At 45.0% G+C, this 20,281-nt stretch overlaps 1 protein-coding gene across 4 annotated transcripts in view; it reads right to left on the reverse strand.

The window, feature by feature from the left end:
• The window catches only part of FGGY (FGGY carbohydrate kinase domain containing), a 400,554-nt gene that overhangs the window by 84,366 nt on the left and 295,907 nt on the right, over positions 1-20,281 (reverse strand). For 3 of the 4 annotated variants that reach the window (XM_080800002.1, XM_080800001.1, XM_080800004.1), the window contains 3 exons: positions 19,665-19,812; positions 6,448-6,522; positions 698-818 (listed from right to left, as the gene is read on the reverse strand). In XM_080800002.1, coding sequence (XP_080656128.1) covers positions 698-818; positions 6,448-6,522; positions 19,665-19,812 — 344 coding nt within the window. The remainder of the gene's footprint in view (positions 1-697; positions 819-6,447; positions 6,523-19,664; positions 19,813-20,281) is intronic. The other variant, XM_080800003.1, reaches the window with a different exon arrangement.

The following is a 20,281-nucleotide window of genomic DNA, read 5'->3' on the forward strand; positions in this document are numbered from 1 at the left end:
AACAGGGTGAGGTACTCCACCATGTCCCCATAAAACTCCGTGCATTTCTTACTCTGAGCTCCTGCCACACTACATTTGCATGTCTGTCTGTCCTTGTCAACAGACTTCGAGATCTTTGGGGGCAGGAATCCTGTCTTACTCATCTCTGTCTCTTCAATATTCCCCACAATCGTGCATCAGAAGAGGTGCTCAGACAGTTCCAGAAATGCTTAAATTACGACCTAGCCCTTGCTGACCTCTCTCATCTTGTTTCTCGGGATTATTCAGTTGTTGGATTCACAGAGAAGTCACTTTCTCCATCATGACTATAAACACTTCACAGTTATCACTAAGAAAGCAAATACATTTTCACCTAAATATTCAAAATAATCTATGGGGCACCTGAGTGGCTTGGTGGGTTAGGGCCTTTGCCTTCGGCTCAGGTCGTGACCCTGGGGTCCTGGGATTGAGCCCTGCATCGGGCTCTCTGCTCAGCGGGGAGCCTGCTTCCCCCTCTCTCTCTCTCTGCCGGCCTCTCTGCCTACTTGTGATCTCTGTCTGTTAAATAAATAAATAAAACCTTAAACAACAACAACAACAAGAAACAAAATAATCTGACACATCCCCCCTATCCTCTATTTCCAACCCGTGCGGCCCTCAGCCAGGGACATCTGCTGCCAGGCCCCAAATGACCTATTCTCTTCCTCCCCAGACTCACCAGTGATGTCTGCATGCATCTGTACAAAAAGGGGATTCTTGCTCAGGCCTCCGCACAGGAAAAGCGTGCTGATAGAGTGTCCGCCGGCCTCCATGGCCTCTATGATGAGGCGGGTGCCAAACTGAAAGGGAAAAGCAGAAGAAAACATCAGTACAGCAGCGCAAGGAAAAGCTCTGGAACATTCACTAAACGTTTACCCAGTCCCAGACACCACACTGAGAGTTTTGCACACAGTCTCAGAGCGTGGAGGCTCCGAGAGATTAGGTTGCCTCTGATCACACAGTTAATGAAGTCGCAGGGTGGGAATTCCAACCTGGGCCCGTCTGACTCCAAACCCTCTTAATTACTCTACCATGTGCTTCCACCAGGAGTTACACAACATTGACAAAAACAACCGACAATGTTCACACAGTTAATATTACCAGGCTTCCCCGAAGCAAATATTTATGGAGTGTCCACTGTGGCCTGGATCCTCCAGCAGGGATGGGGGCTGGAGGAAGTGGCCAGGGGTCTCTGAGTCAGTCTTCCTTCCGGTGATAGGAGCTAAAGAGGTTTGTTCTTTGGAAAAGGGCGCCCAATAACACCAGCAGCAGGAACAGGGGAAGAGAGTTCTAATCGCACGAAGTGAGAGTAAGACTTCAGACTGACAAAGGGCTACGCTGACCTTTGTTATCACCTGAAACCAGGTAGCGGTTCTCCAGAGATGTTTCAGGAGCCAAAGCCCATCCATCAGTCCTTTGCGGTCTGGGATGATGTGGAAATCACACACTTTGGCTTGCTTATATTTTTGTTTCTGACCTCGTGTGCCAATATCTCCCTAAAATGTGCTGTGCTCATCCTTGTCTTGCTCAGTCTACTCAACCCAGTAAAAATCGTAGATGCCTGGGAAAAGGACACCACCGTAGGGGCACCTGGGTGAACGTTAATGTACAATTCTTTAGTTTTAACTGAGCTACGCAAACAGCTAAAAATCTTAGTTTATCTGGAAGTTCAAAAACAAGAAGATCATGAGTCAAATTTACTTGCGTCAAAGATTAAAACCAAAAAGATGAACGGTGACATGACTTTAGGAGGCTGCCACATGGCAATGGTTGAGGAAGGGGCTCTGGATAGAAGTGAGAGAGAACTGGTTTGTTTTTGGTGGAGAGAGAGCTCTTGAGATGTTTAGAGAGCGGTTAATTCTGAGGGATGACACAGTGCCAGGTGTGGACAAGGGGGTGAGTTGACAAAGCAGAGGGAGGAGAAGGTCAAGGATCTGGGAGGCCACAGATGGGGTGGCTGCCAAGAAGAAGGTGGGTTGGGGCTGGAGAGAAGATGCGAGCCAGTGTCACAGATTTAATGACAGTGTGACAGCGTTGCTGGGAAGGTGGTACCCAAGTGCACAGAGAAGGAGGTAGTTTAGCATGTGGGCGGGCTGTATCAGAGGCTTAACCAAAGTGAAGGAAGAGCGTTTGGGAAGTAGTCAGGATGTCCCCCTGACCACTGTCCCCTTGGGGTGAGATGTAGGGCAAGTGAAGCCTCTTTTGACCCGGCCGCATGGAGAGCTGTCTCACCCGCACCTGGGGGCGCCTCTGGGAGAGGGAGTGGCTAGAAGGTGTTCTGGGGACCAGGGGGCATGAAATCCTGAACACTGCGTAGTAAATTAGGAGAGACGGGGGCAGTTCGGGAGCAAAAGCACAGCAGTTCCAGCCCAGAGGCCTTCAGCTATTAGCGAATCTGGTAAGAATATGGATTAGGTAAAACTTGGGCCTCCAAAAATAATCCACAGATGTAGTGTGTTAAAAAAAAATTAAAACATGTTGTACCGTATAAGGCCAGATCCTGCTTTTGCATGTGGCTGATTACCCGCAGATGTTCTTTCTTAAGCCTTTGGGGGGGTCATGAACCCTCTTGAGAATATGATAAAACCTACCGACCTTTCCAGAAGAAAGTCACTGACCAAATGGCATAATAAATGATTTTGGGAGGCCTACAGACGCCCTGGCGTCCACCACGGATCAGTCAGTGTCTGTGGACTGCAGGACAGCCTAGTCTGCTGGAGGGGCAGCCAAGAGCATGGCTTCTGAACTCAAGAACCCTAGGATGGCATTAGGACAGTTCACCTCCTTCTTGAATTCAACCTCTATCCAAACTTTCTAAGACTCAAGCCTCATTTTTTTTTTTTAAGTAATAGTAAGATCATATTCATGCGTTTGAAAACTCCATGAATTGTCAGAAATGTTAACACACAGAAACAATTTTAATGCGGTCTTAGATTTGATGAAATATCAATGCCTGCCCTGCACGGCTATTGCCGTGGACGGTGTAGGCACAGCGCACACAGGAGCGCCGAGTACATGGGAGCGGCGTGGGGGTGAGCGCCATTCTGGTTATTAGCCGTAGTCTAGGCACTCTGCTATGCACTTGGCTATCCTCGCTCATCTTGGGATAAACTAAAAAATTGCACCTTGTTATCCCCACGTAGGGGTTACGGGCTTTGCCCGAGGCAGTATGGTTGGCCTTGGGAGAGGATGGCTGCACCGAGCCTCCCCCCCAAACCCCTGGAAATACCATGCAAAATTGGTATTTCTTACTTCTAAAACCACAGACCTGCGGCTCACGTGATTAGCAAGCCAGAGCGGAGGGTAACACAAAGCACATTCCCTTGGGAAAAGGCAAAAAAAGTATCAGAACAAGAGGCACTCCCTTGGGAGGGGCTGAGACAGCCTGTGCCTTTCTCCCCCCACCCCCTGTGGCATTGTTGGCTGGAATTTCCCACTGGGGCCGGCAGCTAGCAACAGGGCCTTCCCTTCGGGTGTCCCAGGCTCCACTGGGTGAAACGTTCCACCCTCCTTAAATGCCCTGCCACAGGGCTTTGTGCTAAAATGATTTTGTGCTCACCTTTCTGGAAAAAATGTTTTCACAGAGAAATTTAAATTAAAATTAGGCTATTCCACTGGGAATGTACAGAACCAAATGCAAATCGAGAGACTTCAAATGCAAATAGTACTTTTTAAGGGTCTATTCTGAAAGGAAAACTATAGATGAACAGGCTATGGATAAACCGGTTGTTGGACAAGTCTTTCAATTAAGTGTGATCAAGAGCGAATTTTACTTCATGGAGAGTTTCGCAGAGGCCCGAGTTAACTTCATTACAATATCTCTTTCATTCTCTTCCTACAAAATACCAACCACAGATATCACGACAGAGAGCAATTTGTTTAACTTTAACGTATTCAGAGCAAGTAGATGCTAGGGTAATATTCAAAGCCAGTGAAACAAACAAAAAAAAAATTTTTTTTTCAAGTTGAACATCATGGGAAAATATCTGTGCTCAGACTCCTTCATTAAAATGCACATTTTTGCCTGAAAGATCAGCAGAGCCTGGTACCTTTGCAAAACGGACTGAACTCACAATTCAACTGACCCTATGGTAAAACCTTATCAAATGATCCGTCTCAAATTTCCTCCCCTCCATGGTATTATAAAGGTCGTTAAACGGACAGAATAAATACAATAGCTCTTAATACACGTATGAGCCATTAAATATAAGATTGATTTTCCGAGTGTGTGGTGTTTGGGAAAATGGAGCTGGCTCCATCCAGCTCGTGTTCCGTTTAGCCCCATTTATATATTCTTGGACGGCTGCAACATTCTCACCAGGAAGGGGGCCTCTTGCGAGGCGATCCCGGCCAAAACAACAATGTTTGCTAAGATGTGTGAAATAAAAACTGGTCTTGGAAATGCCTGAAAGCGGATTCCATCCGTGTCGCTTTTATAAACATTTCAAAGGAAAATGCAGGTTGGCAGAGTGGAAAAGAGCCGAAGAATGGGAGTGAGGCAGGCAGTTCTCGGACGGGCTTGGGTTCCGACTCGACCACGTGCCGGCTATCTGACCCTGCAAGGTGGTTTTCCCTCCGCCTGGAAAACAAGGACAATCCCACCTCCTCACAGGGTGACTGCCCTAAGCCACTCTGGTAGGTACTCTGGTGCCTGGCACAGAAGTGGGTGTCAGTGAAAGGTGACAGTGCTTACCATCATGTGACGGTGCCTCTTGGTCTGCCTCTTAGCATGTACTCAGAGGATGAACAGCTCACAGCTCTCATGTCCCATTTCTGCACAGTCACTTCATTCCACTCTAAGACTTTTCTAAGACACTAGCACTGATAATCAGAAAATAAAAGTTCCTCAATACTTCATACACCTACTTTATTTCAGAAAGCCACAGCTTCCCATCCCAGCTCTGCCACTTACTAGCTGTAGGAATTTGGGCAGGTTAATGAACCTTGCTGAGGCTTAGGTTTCTACCGTGTCGAACGGGGATACTAACGTCTACCTCGCTAGGTTATGTCATGCAATATTTGTAAATAGTTAGCACAGTGTCTGGCATTTAATACCCCAGAATTATATTATTTATCATTATCATCATTATTACTGTAAAACAAGATCACTAAACAATTGTCTTTACTACTGATGCACATTAATTTCTTCCATATTCATTTTACCCTTCACTCCCTCCACTTTGGTAGATGCCAGAATTATGTTTTTGACCAAGTTCCCATAAATAGTGCCAACTGACTGATTTCACTGAACTGGCCATGCTATTAAATTCATGACAGTTGCTTCAGGAAGATACAGTCAAACTGGCATAGGAATTACAAGGACTGTTTCCTCTAATCAAGTTGGCCTGTTCCACGTAAGACCATATGTTCCCTTCATGATCGGGAGGCTCTGCTCTCTTAGCCCATCTACACGGCACCTGGACAAACGCGAATGTAAGACATGCACTTCTGTTAGTGGTACGGATGTATGGAAAAAATGTATGTAGTTCTGGTATTTGAAGGAATGAGGCTTTGAAGGAAGTGGCGTGTAGAGAAACGAAATAACCAAATGGCATAGAGTATGCCCATGTAACGTTAACAAACAACAACAACAACAACAAAGAACCCCCAAAAAACCTTTCAGTGTGTCTCTGAAAAATAAATTTGGAATCAGAATTCAGTGAACTGATTTTTCTTTTCTGTTGGTCCACGCTCTCCTACCAGAGTGGCTAAGCCTCATTTAATTAATTGTAATTTTGGGATTCCTCCCAGCTCTGAAACCTCGAAAGCCACGACCCACTCCTCCAAAATGTACTTCCTAACAGACACACACATACAGTCGTCTGTGCATGTACCCCAGTTTTGGATCACTGTGGGAGAGTAAGACCCTTTAGACTGAGATGTTTACGCTTCCAGGATTTTGTTTTCATTTTGGATTGATCTTCAGCGTAGGAGTTCCTAATACGTTAAATTCTCCCCTCCTTCTCTCCCTAACCATCTAAACCTCTCATTGAAGCAGCTAATTATCTAAAAACAAACACTAAGGATGCTTACTATTTAAAGGAACCCTGTAATGAATCCTTTTGCGAAGTGAGCGATATCGTGTGTTTTAGAAGTCTGCACATTCTTAACATCGGCTTTTCTTAATGCAAGCATAAATGGCATCTGCTTCTCCTTAATTGAACTTGGAAGACAAATTAAATAAATGCCAAGAATGATGTTCAAAGACCCGAACTCCTTTCAGCTTTCATCTATGTGAGGTGACTAGCAAAGCAGGTGAAGACCTTCGTCAAGATTTCCTTCCGAAAAGACACGCATCTCTCTTTGGCAAGCTCCCTTTTAATTAACAATCTCTGTCCTACAAGTGCATGACGTATCCTGGAGGAGCATGTGGCCTAAGGTTTATTGATAGCCCTAAGTCTCTTTAAAAATGGCATTAAAGTGTCTTACAGCAATGGCTTGAACTGTGGCCAGGTAGAGAATGGCAAGATCATCGAGGTCCTGAGACAGTTTCAACCCGGTGACCTGCAGGGAGGAAGAAAAGAAAAGAAAGAGATGGCCAAAAGGAACTGCCACGGATAGAGATAGTTCCCATGAAACACGTGCAGATGTGTTTTCTTGCCCAAACAAGTTCATATGCAAATCCCCTTTTTGTGAGCTGAACGTGAAATGACTACCAAATTGTTTAATCTCCGGACCTGGGAAAAACTATCATTTCTTCTCCAAGAGAAAGTGCCCTGCCTTGTATTAACAAAACAAAACAAAACAAACACTCTATGGAGATCGTATTTGATATTCCTTAGCATGGAATTAAAGGTCTTTCTTCCCCTTTAAAGAAAATGTTCTTTTATGACAAACACCCATTTTCTTCAGCTTACAGGGATCAACATGGAGCAGTGGCTTCTAGCAAAAGATGATCTTATTTCGAGTTCTGCCGTTGTCAGAAATTCAGTGTAACAGCATCCAGGGGGTATTCAGGGTAAAATAATATGTCTTCTATAAATGTTATACCTACTAGGGGATAATTTACAATCTGTGGTTTGCAAGGGAATCCCATTAAAGTCAATCGGAACCACATGCTTCTACAGAGTATGTCAATTTCTGAGAGATTCCAGAACTGAACAGGATGCTGAATTTGGATGCCTTCAAGACCTGTTCAAGACAAGTCCCTCCTTCCCATCACCCATTCATGAATGCTTTCTCTTGGGACATCCCTAGATGGTGAAGAACTGCTGGGTTCTTGAAGCCCGCTCTGAATTTCGTGGGCATCGATACCAGGGTTCACTTTGTATTTTCACGTTACAAAATTAATTAAAATGACATTTGCTTACTCAGGGCCTATGGTGGGTATGATCCTAAGCACAACAAGGCGGCAACAGGCAGCCTACATTCAAAGTAGGGGAGCTGTGTGGTCTACCCAGGTCCCTTTCCTTCATCTCTCCAGTCCCCTTTAATTACCCTTTCCAGACTATGCCCTGAGCCACGACGAAGTGGCCGGTGTTGATCTACTGCAGGGCACAGACACCACGCCGTGGCCCAGACTGAGACCGGTCAGCACTCCTTCCCGACTCTGCCATCTTCCTGTATTTACGCAGTGTCCAAGTTTTGCCCACTCGCTCCCTCAAATCTTTAGTGAATCCACCCCTTTTTTCCATGCTGTCACTCCCTTCCTCAATCCAGGCCACCATTCTGTCCTTCACGTGTGCTGAAGGGCCCCCTCCCTAATACTGCTCCTCTTCACGATGGAGTAGTAATTGTTCTCCCAGGCAAATGTGACCATGTTCCTCCCTGTTAACACTTCTCTGCTACCCTCCTCTCCAGACAGAAACGCCTGTGCTGTTTTAGGTGAGTCCTTCTGGGCTCGCTGCTGCTTACTTCTCCGGCATCTGTGCAAACCCTTCCTCACTTAGAATCCTGGGCTCCAGCTACTCTGATCCCTCATGGAAGTCCGAGGATGCAGGAACTCCTGAATTCTGTAGAGCTGATAGTATCTCTTGGCAAATAACTGGGTAAGCAGGTGAGAACTGTGTCTTTGATTTTAACACACGGGAACACGGGAGGTTTGAGTGAGAGGCCAGAGGGGAATTCCGGGTATGCATCCTCCCAAGCCAACAATCCTGTGGAGGAACATCCCTCATGAAGTTCCCCGGAGACCTCAACGTACAGTAGAAATGCTGGAAGGAAGGGAGAATGCTGACATTGCAGAAGTTCACTTCATCACGTGTGTAAGGAAATAATGTGGCCCAGGGAACACAGAGGATGGAAACTGGACCCTAGCTGTTCCGACAGACTACCTGGGATACTCACACAGCATCCTCCATGCCTAGCACCGAGTCTGGCATAGAGTAGGCACTAGGTTCCTATCTGTTGAATGTGTTAATTAGTGACAATGCTCCTTTTTCCTTTTGTGTACCACTGTCTTTCAGAACATCCTAGCCTTTTGTGTCTAATGCGACGATTATGGGACGATCGTGTTCACCACCTTGGCTCTTCATGTATTTGCAGAGGGGAGGGTCATTTGCTCTGTGCCCCAAGAAAGAATACTGGAACATCACTTCTAGTTGCCCATTCCAGGCTTCCCATCGTCCCTCCTCGCTACACTTAGCTTTCCTCATCACAGTGGCTTATACAAGGTTGGGGCAAGAGGACTGTCCCTATAGTTCAGATGGAACCCTTTTATGAATTAGATAAAAGTACTCCCTCCAGGTGGCCTAATGCAGAAGGCATCCCATCTGGGAGAGTGAACTATGAAAAGGAGCACAGTGGACAGGATCTCAGCCCTGTCCTATGTCCCTTCATGCAAGTACCTTGTATGATCGACCAGCTCCTTGGCATGCAATGATCCCAGATAAAGATTACTCATCCCGAGTAATGAGTAAAGATTACTCATCCCAGGGGGCAGTCAGGGAGGCAGGCTATCTCTGGCTCCTTTCTGGGGTCATGACTGCAATGGAAATCAAGCCACGATCCTTTGTGTGACTGGGTATGTGTCTGCTTAGCAGACTCACATCTCCTACAGGTGGGTTCTAAAGACAATATTTGGATAAACTGTCACTGAATGGGGAAGAAATTTGACTTTGTACATGAGATTAGTTGACTAGGAACCCCAGTGCCGTGTATAACATTGACACTGTAACTGCTTCTGATATCCTCCTTGATTAGTAAGAACCCCTTACTAAGACAGAAGGGGTACAATATCACCAGATTTCATTTTCTTCATCCCCAGTAAATATTCATGAGAACTTCCCCCAAAGTATTGGTATTCAAGCAAAAAAAATAAAATCAATCAATCAATCAATCAATCATGGCCCCTTCTCTAAATGTCTAATGCCTATAGAGTTCAGAAATCATAGAGGAGAAAAGAGTAGACAGTTACTTTTCTCCAGAAACCGAGAATGGGATTATGCAAATGAGCACTAAATTTAACTCCAGAGCTTGCTAGTAGCTCCGGCAAAAGGGACACAGGATGGGGGACATCCCTTTTCTTTTTCTGATAAATAGAACATGGCTATCCTTCATGAAGGAAAACGTTATTCTAGGGAAGAACGTGCTCAGCCACAAAAGGGAATAAGCAAGCACAGCTCTCCCATCGCCCCCTCCAACACCTCGAACACCAGAGCCACGGAGTTGAAATGTGACTCCGCGGAAGTGTGAAGTTACTATGGGTTGGGGCCCTCTTGCTTCACATCTCATCTGATACGCAGATGGAGACTCTGGAAGGGCAGGTAATCAATTCCATTTGATTTTTCTCTCCAGTAAGAGGGACCTCAGCCCTGCGCTGGCAAAAGTCAAATGGCTGTTGGCCCAAGAGAGAACTATCTAAGGAATGCCGGACATGTGGACCATTCAGGAGGCTGCAGAGACCCCTTGGGGAGCCATCCTGGCAGGGAAGTGGCAGCAGCACCCCGCAAATGCCAGGAATGTGCTGGGGGACATGCGGCTTTGTAACCAGTGAGAAAGCCAGGGTGTGAGAGATGAGCAGATACCCTCGTCTGAGGGCTGGATGGTTCCATCCATAAGAGGAAGTGGGAAGAAAGAGTAAGTGGAAGCAGTGCGTTTATAGAAGATGTGCATGTCCCTATTTTGAATATTTGGGCAAGACAGTGAAATGTGTGGGGAAAGCCCCATGGGAGAGTTGTGCTGGTAAGCACAATTTATTTATTTTGCTACTATGTAATGAGGAGAATTGCAAGAGAAAACACTTATAAGTAATATTTAGAGATGTGGGATATATATGGTGGCCACAGAAATGCAAACTACAACTAATGCCTTCAACATCCTAGATAATGGTTATAAAATACTTACATAAATCTTGGGATTTTTGAGCTTGGAAGGGAAGTGTGGGGGAATGGAAAGATGACAAGCTATGAAGGAAGACACCAAGGTTCAGATCTTGACATTCTCCCAACTGGCTGCACAACGGTGTGAGTTTTGTGACCTTTCTGAGCCTCAATTTTTTTTTCTCATTTATGAAATAGGGATAATGATGCCTCAAGGCATTTGTGTGAAGATTAAATAACATTTGCAAAGTGTCTTACTTTTTCAGGAAGCTAGACTGCGTCCACCAGAGCTAAACCCTTCTAGTGCCAACTCTGTGAGCAGAGGTGGCAATTAATGTTGATTTTCTTTCCCTTTCTCTCAATAAACGTTCATTCTCTTTCTCTTAAATGCATGTAGGGTTCGATCCCATTCATTAATTGGAATGTGGCAATAAAGCATCTCCTTCAACATGGTATGGGTACCCCCAGGATGTTAATGAGGGGCACTGAGGACTAGTGTACATACAGCCTGGGAAAGACAGGGCAGAAGGCATGTTGACCATCAGCATCAGGATCATAATGGTGAAGATAAGAACATCGAGAGTGTGCAGAAGCAGTATACCCCTGATGAGTGCCCAGGGATAGGATAATGAGGGACTCACCTCCAAGGACTTCTTAGAGAAGCCTTAGTCCTTATCTACCTACACACTTTCATTCACCCTGTAAATAGGAAGCACAGATGAATTTCACCCTGGACTTCACCTTACATCTTGCTGCCACTTAGTAGCTGTGAGAGCATTGGCACATCTCTAACCCTTCCCCAGGATCCTAGCTGAACACAGACTTCCTGAGCTCCAACTCCAGATTTATTGACTCTTTGGTGTGGGCCCAGCAATTTGCATTTCAGCAAGGTCCTAATGTGCAATAAATTGTGGAAATAATTGTCCTTAACCTTGGCATTGTGAATTACGGGTTGATAGGTCCTAAAATAGTTGAAATTACTTAAAAAAATGTAGTAGTAATTTAGTTAGCTATTCTTTTCCTTCTTCGTTGTTAAAGGAATTAGTTATATTTTTTAGTAAGAAAAAAAAATCTTAAAAAAATTCTCAAGGAGTCTCTAAAGATTACAAAAGACAAGAGAACAGGATCCCCAGTCCTGAGATTTTTCTAGGGCTATCAGAGCTTGATGGGGTAGTATCCAAGGCTCAAGGGAATTGGTTGAAAGCTTTTCAGAACACAAAGGAAGAGCACAACGCTCTGTTCGCTTAGTCAATAATATAGGCAGAGCTGATGGACAGACAGCAAGGAAATGAGGAGGATCGGAGAAAAAAATTATAGAAAACCTCTGGAGAGAGAACAGAGATTGAAGAACAGGTCTGAAATAATCAGCAGCCTGGAAGAAAAAGGGAACAAATCTCCCTGAGGTCTCAGTTAAGTACCAGGAATCGAGGCTAACACTTGGCATTGCCTAAAACTCACCCAGATTTGGGAAATGCGATAAATGTGTTAACACAGTGTGGTGGTGGAACTCCAAAGATGCTCCCCAAGATTCCTGTCCCACAGTTACTCAATCAAACACCAATCTAGACACCGCTGTAAAGGGACTCTGCCGATGGAACTAGTTCCTAACCAGGTGACCTTAAAATACAGAGATGATCCTGGATTATTCAGTAGAAACCCAAAGCAATCACATGAGCCCTTAAAAGCAGAAGAGGAAAGCAGAAGAGTCAATCAAGTAATCCAGTAAAAGGCAGGAGAAATGAGGCAGAAATGGAAACCAGAAAGATTCAAAGCCTGAGAAGGACATGATCAGCTACTGGAGGCTTTGAAGATGGAAGAAGGGGGTAATGAGTCATGAAATGCATGCAGGTGGCCTCCAGAAGCCAAGGACCCCCAGCTGATCGTCAGCCAGGGAACAGGAACCTCCATCCTCCAACTGTGCGGAGCTCAATTTGGCCAACAATTTGGATGAATCTGGTAGATTATTCCCAGAGTCTCCAGATAAGAGCCCTTGGTTCTATTCTTACGAGAAATGGAGCAGAGAAACCAGCTGAGGCAGCCCAGGCTTTTGACCTACAGAATTGTGAGATCATAACTTTAAGGCTCTAAGTTTGTGATAATTATTAAAGCAGCAACAGACAATCAGTAAACTCACAGACTAGACTGACATTCTCTCGCAACCTTATTCTATTGGCGAACCGTCCATGATACGCTGGTCATTTGCTGTTCCCCAGATTGAACAGACATTTCACATCTGGGTTCCCCTTCTGAGGCTCTAAATCTAAGTCACTTGAATGTACTCAGTGCTCTAGTTGCCAAAGCTATTCTGGTCAACTGTCCCGGCCCTTAGTGTGTGCCATCTAACCTGTCTTGATTTATACAAACTTGGATCCCATCTTTGGTCCCTTGGCCTCAGAGCTCTCCCTTTATTTATCTGTTGGGTCCTCCCAGCAGATTTCTCCTGATTCATCCCTCAGTCTTGTACCATGCCATACCACCTAGGGAAGGACTCCTGCCTATAATCCATATTCCCCCTGCTTGCCTCCACTGGGTTTTACTTGTTGTTCGGTATAGGTATGGAAGATAGAAAGCACTAAGAAAACAATGTCTCAATCTGACATAATTTTTAAAAAGTCCCTAAAATGAGGGGGAAATATGGCAGACACACTGAAAGCAGAGTAGGAGTCTGAAAACACAAAAACCTAGGGTTTGGGTTTTTTTCCCCCCCAAAAGGATGTCAGTGACCTCAGTTTGAACTGACTAGGTTGTAATACTTCTGTTTTCCATCTCCTCTGGGCAAATAACTTTGACTCTCTGGGCCTTAATTTCTTCACCCCTTTGAATGGGGCAACAACATTGTCAAGTAGGGCTCTTTTTTTTTTTTTTTAAGATTTTACTTATTTTATTTATTTGATGGAGAGAGACACAGTGAGAGAGGGAACACAAGCAGGGGGAGTGGGAGAGGGAGAAGCAGACTTCTCGCTGAGCAGGAAGCCCGATGCGGGGCTCGATCCCAGGACCCAGGACCCTGGGATCATGACCTGAACTGAAGGCAGACGCTTCATGGCTGAGCCACCCAGGCGCCCCTCAGGTAGGGTTCCTATTGGAGTTGGTGATGATGTATGTAAAGCATCTGTCATGGGGCCTGACATAATGCGGTTCTAGAAAAAAACAATCCCTACTACGAAACCAAATACCAGCTGCTAAATAAGTTGTTCAGTAAGAAAACATATTATGGGAAACCCAGCTAAAGGAAACTTAGGATATCAAACCTTGTTATAGGACTCAATTTGTCATAAGCAAAAACAATATGTAAAAAAATGGTGAGATGAAACAGCATTACATTGTAACAAAATCATCAACAGACTCATGTCAAAGAGTCCATGTCTTCATAAGCCTGATAAATGTATCAGTCCAGAGCTGCTTGAATTAGCTCATGAGCTTCCATCTGTGTCATCTATCTTCCCATCAGAGGAAACCACTGGGTTACCACCTCTGGCTTCTACCGAGCTCTTGCAAATACCCATCTAAGTTGTTGACTCCATCCACATCTGACTCTCTTTAGTAATGCTCATCTCTAGCTGGGGTTCAGTCCTCTGGGAATGGGTTGAGATCTTGCCATGCTTCTTTCCTGACTCCCTCCTACTTTTTCACATGCACACTTGCTCTGTGCTTGCTTTGAAGAGCCCTTGGAGCAGCACTCAACCTCTCCAGCAGTTTGAGCAGCATATGGCCTTATGTTAGAAATCACAGCTCTTCAAAGCACCAGAAAATAACTTTCTGTTCTGGGTAGTGCTGTACTTGCAAAATGAAGCAGAGAAAACACGTTTCAACCCCTGGTGAATAGGGTGTTTTCATGGCCTGATACGCCTGAGGTGACTTGCACCTGCAATTAAATTTGATTAATTCACTTCTTGGATATTTCAGGAAAAGAGTAACACACACACACCCTGAGACAAAGTAGTAGTATTAATTGGAGAATGGAAATTGGTCACATATACGAGGCAAGGGCCCTTTCAAAATTCCTACAGTACTTGCTGTTTTGTACATCAAATGTGGGTTTCCCATTGTGTTGAGGGACTTGAGGGCCAAGGACTTACATACGGAAAAAGACTGATCTCTGTACTTGTATGAAACTTGGTCTGTATGGACCAGGTGACTGCTGAGCCACACCTGCTGGCTGTACACAACGGACGGCCTCCATGGATGGCGAGTCTTCAGGCTGGTCTTCAGGCTACGGTGTGGATGGCTCGGGGCTGGCTGCACTCAAGGGCCACACTTAGAATCCTGCTAGTCGTCTTCTCACAGGCAGATAAGGGCCACTAAGCAGAAGCTACAGACTCCAAAGTATTTGCTGTTGCTGTCTGTCCACGATGTGATAGTCTCCCCATCTGATCCGGACAACGACCCTGCAAGGAATCCTCGTGCTGGTCCTGCTTACTAATAAGCAGACTGACCGCACATTGCTAACCTCAGAGGTCACCCCTTTGCAGGGCAGAGAGCAAATACAGATCTGACTTCAAACCCTGGGCTCTCTTTGCTGTTTCACAGTGGTAAAGAACTGTCCAACCAGTCATTCCAAATAAAACCAATCACTCACACACACACACACACACACACACACCTGAAACAAGCAACCGTTCCTGATGGTTGGTGAATATTTAGCTTCTTCTTTCCTTATGCGTGACCATGCCATGTTTCCTTAAAAGTATGCATTTTTCTTTTGCTTTTAAAGAACCTAGAGTCACCAGCATTAGATGTTTCGATACTGATGGCTATGACCCGAGATTCTATTGCCTTTACACATCATGGGCATGGCCCTTACCTATTTACCAAGCAGAAAGGAGAATACTTGCGTGGGCAGCTACTTGGTCCAGGCACACGAGCATGTGGCCCACGAACTAACCTCCATGCCTTTCTCGCCCAGTGCCACGGGCCAATACCGCATCACCAAAGCAATGAAGCAGCGAGGCACACGGCAGGGAGGCAGCTGCTAGCAGAAGAGAAGAAAAGGATGCTCTCCCGCATAATGGAGAGCGTCCTGGGTCACGCCTCGCTCCTACTTCTGAGGGGAAGCAACTAAAGCAGGTCAAACCAGGAGGGCTGGTTGTTCCTGGAATCCGAGTCAGCGAGGGTACAAAGGAAACAAGAACCATGCTTGAGGAGAGAGCGGTCAGAGCTTAAATCCAAGGCCCAAGGTAGGGACAGACATGGAAGGAGTGAGAAGGCTGCTTTTCATAGCAGGGAAGCGAGGACTAGGCTGCAGAGTGTGGTTCAGGGTGAAACCTACGCACAGGATGGCTGGTAGGACTCCCAGCTCATAGTCCTCAGCACCTTGAGCGAGTCCAGAGGTGGGAATTAAGGCCGCCCTGTGGGGACCCGCATGCTGGAAGTCAGGATGCACGTTTTTATTTAAGCTCCCCATTTCTTGTCATGGAGAGTTCACTCCTCTCTTGACAAGTAAAGACTGACATAACTGCTTAGCTATAGGGCAATCATTCCATGCCTGTTGTTGACTTAAACACTGTTGAAATTCTAAAAGTAAACAAGCCAGTGGTAGCCTCTACCCTCAAAATGTTTTTCTAATAAATGGAAAATACAGGCTATGTCATATGGAGGCTCTGATATTAGTTTCTTCTGTAAAAATTATTTTTTATTGCCTTCAATGCATGTTTTAATTCTGCTGCTGTATTTTATCTTTATCATTTCCTTTTTTCTTCTCATTCCACTGCCTTTCCATCTGAGCTCATTTTTCCCCCACTAAGTTTCTGCCCTATTTCAGAAACGTGCCTTTAAAAAAAAATCCTACTGAAAGTGCCAGAGAGGTTTTAATATTTTCTTTTGGTTTCAGCAGTATCTAATTCTTTGAGGCCTTCCGTAAGTGTTCCAATGCTATTCCTTTTGCTTTGTATGCAACACATTTTTCCTAATGGACTCACTTTCCTATTTTTTTATTCATTTTAACTTGAGAGCTATATGTATTCAGTGTTTCCCAGCAGGGCGTATGTATGATTTACTCTCAGCCCTACTCATTGCAACGTGGATTTACCTCTTCAGATCTATATCTGGTTGCCAGTCCCCAGACTCCAGCAGTTTTTATTTTAGGTGGCTTGGGTGGCCTCACCATATCCCCGTTTTCTAACCCTAGAACAGAGAGGAGACATGCAAACCTATACCCCTCCTCCAAATTCCTACCTATGTACCAGTAACACAGTGTTACTCAGGATCCTTAGAATGCAGGGCATTACCCGCCATCCCAAATCAGACTTTGTGCCCAGTTGGCTCCCTGGGTTGGCAGTTTTCAGATGGACTGAGCTAAAAGGGATAATAAGGTTTGGATTGTGGGAGAGTTCTGGAAAGTTAAGCTCACTGGCTGCTTCCAAAAAACCAAAACACCCTAAAACCATTGGCAGCAGAGGGAGGACTGCCCTGTTCTGAGGCTTAAAGGGCCCTCGCATCATTCAGCTGAGGAGCAGAAGGTAGAGAGGTCCGAACTCCCGTAAGGCCAGAGGTTTACTTTGTCCATATGTCATAGATTTATCCAACAGGTCCCAGTTAGTCTTTTAGATTCGGGAAAATCTTCCCAGAGTCTCTCTGAGGCTGTCAATTCTAGTGTTGCTCGTTGAATGACATGTGAATTTTCAAAGTCACCATGAGTTTATGGTTTTGTTTTTTTTTTTTTTGCATCTTCACATATATTTTCAAATGAAGTAGAGGAAGGCAGCATTAATGCTGGCATTAAATACTTATCATATGGATAGTAGGAGGAGCAACTGATCTATTTCATATTAGTAAATTATTCGTACATATGTTTTTAAAGCCATACATGATTTCTTTCTCATCTCCATGTTGACCATTGATTAAGTACATATTAACTACTTAGTATATGTCCAGAGAAATGTTTCAGGAGTCCAAAGAAGTCATATATGTCTCTTTCCCTCCTGAGAATATCCTGACAATTCTACCTCCTATTATACACTTGATCAAGCACTTCCCTCTTCTCTCCTGAATCGCACTCCAGGAACATCCTGATTGTTGCGCCTTCCTGCAGTTGGCACATCTAGGTACCAAATAAGTATTTACTGAAGGGTGCTGGAGACAGTAATCATTGTAGGTTCTGGCAGAGAACATGACAAGAGAGATTGCAGGGTGATTAGTTTGATGTTATCTGAAACTCACTGAGGGAAAGAAATATTGGGAGAAATTTTTAGCCCAGAATTTCCTTCCTTCCATCTCATGGAGGTCACCTTCTCCTTCCGGTGTGGTGATGTAAGCCGACGGAGTGACAGCTATTCTGTTCTTGGGTTGGATTTAAATGTAAATCCAACCCAAGAACAGTTACAGAGGGAAGTCAATGCTCAGAAATACCATGTGATATATGAGGTTTGCTTATTAAACAATACAACATTTTCGGGGGCACCTGGGTGGCTCAGTCGGTTAGGCGTCTGCCTTTGCCTTTGATTCCAGGGCATCGGACTCCTTGCTCAGTGGGGAGCCTGCTTCTCTCTCTGCCTCTCAGTCTGCCTGCCTCTCCCCCTGCTTGTTGTGCTCGCTCTCCAAATAAATAAATAAATAAATAATCATTAAAAAAATAAAAAAAATATATAAAACAATAAAACTTTTAAAAAAAAGTAAACAGACTAGGATTTTTCTGATACAACTGGGGAGATGTCCCCATGTAAGGGGTCTTCCTTGGTGGGTATGTACTTAGCTGTGCTCATTACAATGAGCCAAGCATTCTTCAAAGCACTCCAGTGACTCCTTGGGGATTATGTTCTGGATCTGGGTTACCTTTATAAGAATATCCTTATGAAGGTAACTCTTAAGTCTTTGGATATCAGGCTTGGTTTTAAGAAACAGACAAAAGTCACTGGGAGCCATGGGTCCTGCCACGCGGGGTATGACAGAAGTTGGCAAGAGAGGGCCCCCAGGGAAGGACTCAGATCCAAGTCCATGGACTCCAGACCCACAATCATTTCACTACATAGCCCTGCTTTGTTATGGGGTCATTTTATGAACTGGCCATACTTTTTAACATCTTTAACATTTTAAAGGCCCATTATACTTAGTTTCAGATACTTGTCTTCAATTCAGACACCAACTTTAACTTTTGTATCCATACAAAATGTGCTCTCCCCCAACCCCTGTTTATACCCAGAGAGTCAGTTTATCTGCAAATACAGCGCTCTCGCCGCAGCCTGTGGCCACATGGTCCTCTCCCGACATTCCTCTTCTGTTTCCGCAGGCCAAGTAAGGAGGCCAAGATCATTATCTGTTGTGTGGGCACGTTTCATGGACTCCAGACAGACATAACTTATGCTATGTCCAATTCTCTTCTCTTTTCCCGTGATTCATTTTTATTAGCAGAAGTTGATTATGTCAACTAGGTAATGAAAATAAAGATCAGTCTTCCTGTTGGCATCCCAAAAACACTGAAAACAATCTCAATAAAACCACAAAACCATAGAATTCTGAGCCTTGGAGCTCTCTAAGCCAGCGGCCTGCGCCACAGTCACGCCACGTAAACCCTGCGATGCTCACAGCCTCCACTCTGAGCTCCCTGCCTCCATTCACTGCACACTCTGCTTCTCAACTTTTTGAAATCTCCCGGATTCTGAATTCCTGGCTTATATTCTTATTTGCAGCCCCTCCTGGCCTCTGAAGCTTGGTTCTACTTCTCCAGCTTGAACATGCTTCCTCCAACCTCAAATATATTCTCCATGGTTACATGATTCTCAGCGACCTACTCTTGCCTGGCCACCAGAGTGCCCTGTCTTGGTGTAGGGGGCTATGAACGCTGCCCCAAAGTTCATCCTGGCCCCTCTGGGGAGGGGGCAGCATCTTCTGCACCACCAGTGACCCCAAAGGTCACCAGCAGCTCCATTATCTCCCGACATAAGTCATTAATTTTATTTTACTTCTAGCAAAGTTGAACTGAACTCCTAATACTGTTAACATGCACCCCGAACAGCTCTGACTCAGACCCTGAGCAGACATGTGGTTGTGGCAATCAAGACCATGGGTGGTAATATTTACCACTTATTTACCGGGTGGCCTGGGGAGGGAGACAGAAAACATGACTCTGCAAAGTGAGGTAAATAAAAATCACACGGGCAGGGGCTCGCGACTTCCAGCCGCTCCACAGGACAAAGACAAGCAGTAGCTAAATATAAGAAATAGTGCTTTTAACGCTTTCAAGGTTGGCTCAGAAACAATGAGAACTTTCAGCAGCTCATGCTGGGGGGTGGTAAGAGCCTTCGCACCAGCGGTGCAGCTGCAAAAAGCCTGTGCGCCCTTGGCCTGTCCTGGTAATTTTTCCTCTTTTCCTTTCTCCTCGCTTTGCTTCTTCCAAACTTTGTAGCCCTTTGGCCTGCCTTCACCTTTGTGCAAGGACTGGCTGTTACTTACCATGCCCTTCAGTGTCAGATCTGCTAAGGGAGACCGGTTGCCATGGAAATCTGGCCAAACATGTAAATCAACAGTGAGAAAACCCACAGGCTGAGCCTTCTTAATCAGATCCAGGTGACTGTTCAAATATGCATATACACTCTGGCATCTGGAAGAGAAGTTGATTTTGTTTTTAGAAGGGGGGGCAGGGTCAGGAAGCAAACTATTCTGCAGAAAGAAACGATTTGTACTTCCATATCAGATCCAGAAACAAAGCAGGGTCCCCAAAACCTCAGCAGAGAAACTACCCAAACCCACAGGAACCAGCATACTGCACTGTCTGATTGCACTGGGCCATCACCGAGAACAGGTCACATGTCCCGGTGCAAAGTGGAAAGGCTTGGAATCAGCGCACAAGGTTCAGGAATGGCTTTACCCCTAGTAGGTATGTAACCATGAGAAAATTATTCAAACGTTCTGAACCACTTTCTTAACATCTGTAAAAACATATATTATAATCCCTGTCCAGCTTACCTCATAGGGTTATTGTGAAGATCAAAGGAGACTATGTATGTGAAGATAGCGTATTTTGTAAACTGTACAATAATGTACATATGTAAAGGATTTTTTAAAATCAG

The sequence above is a fragment of the Martes martes genome, assembly GCF_963455335.1.
Source record: "Martes martes genome assembly, chromosome: 4".
In the NCBI taxonomy this organism is placed as follows: domain Eukaryota; kingdom Metazoa; phylum Chordata; class Mammalia; order Carnivora; family Mustelidae; genus Martes; species Martes martes.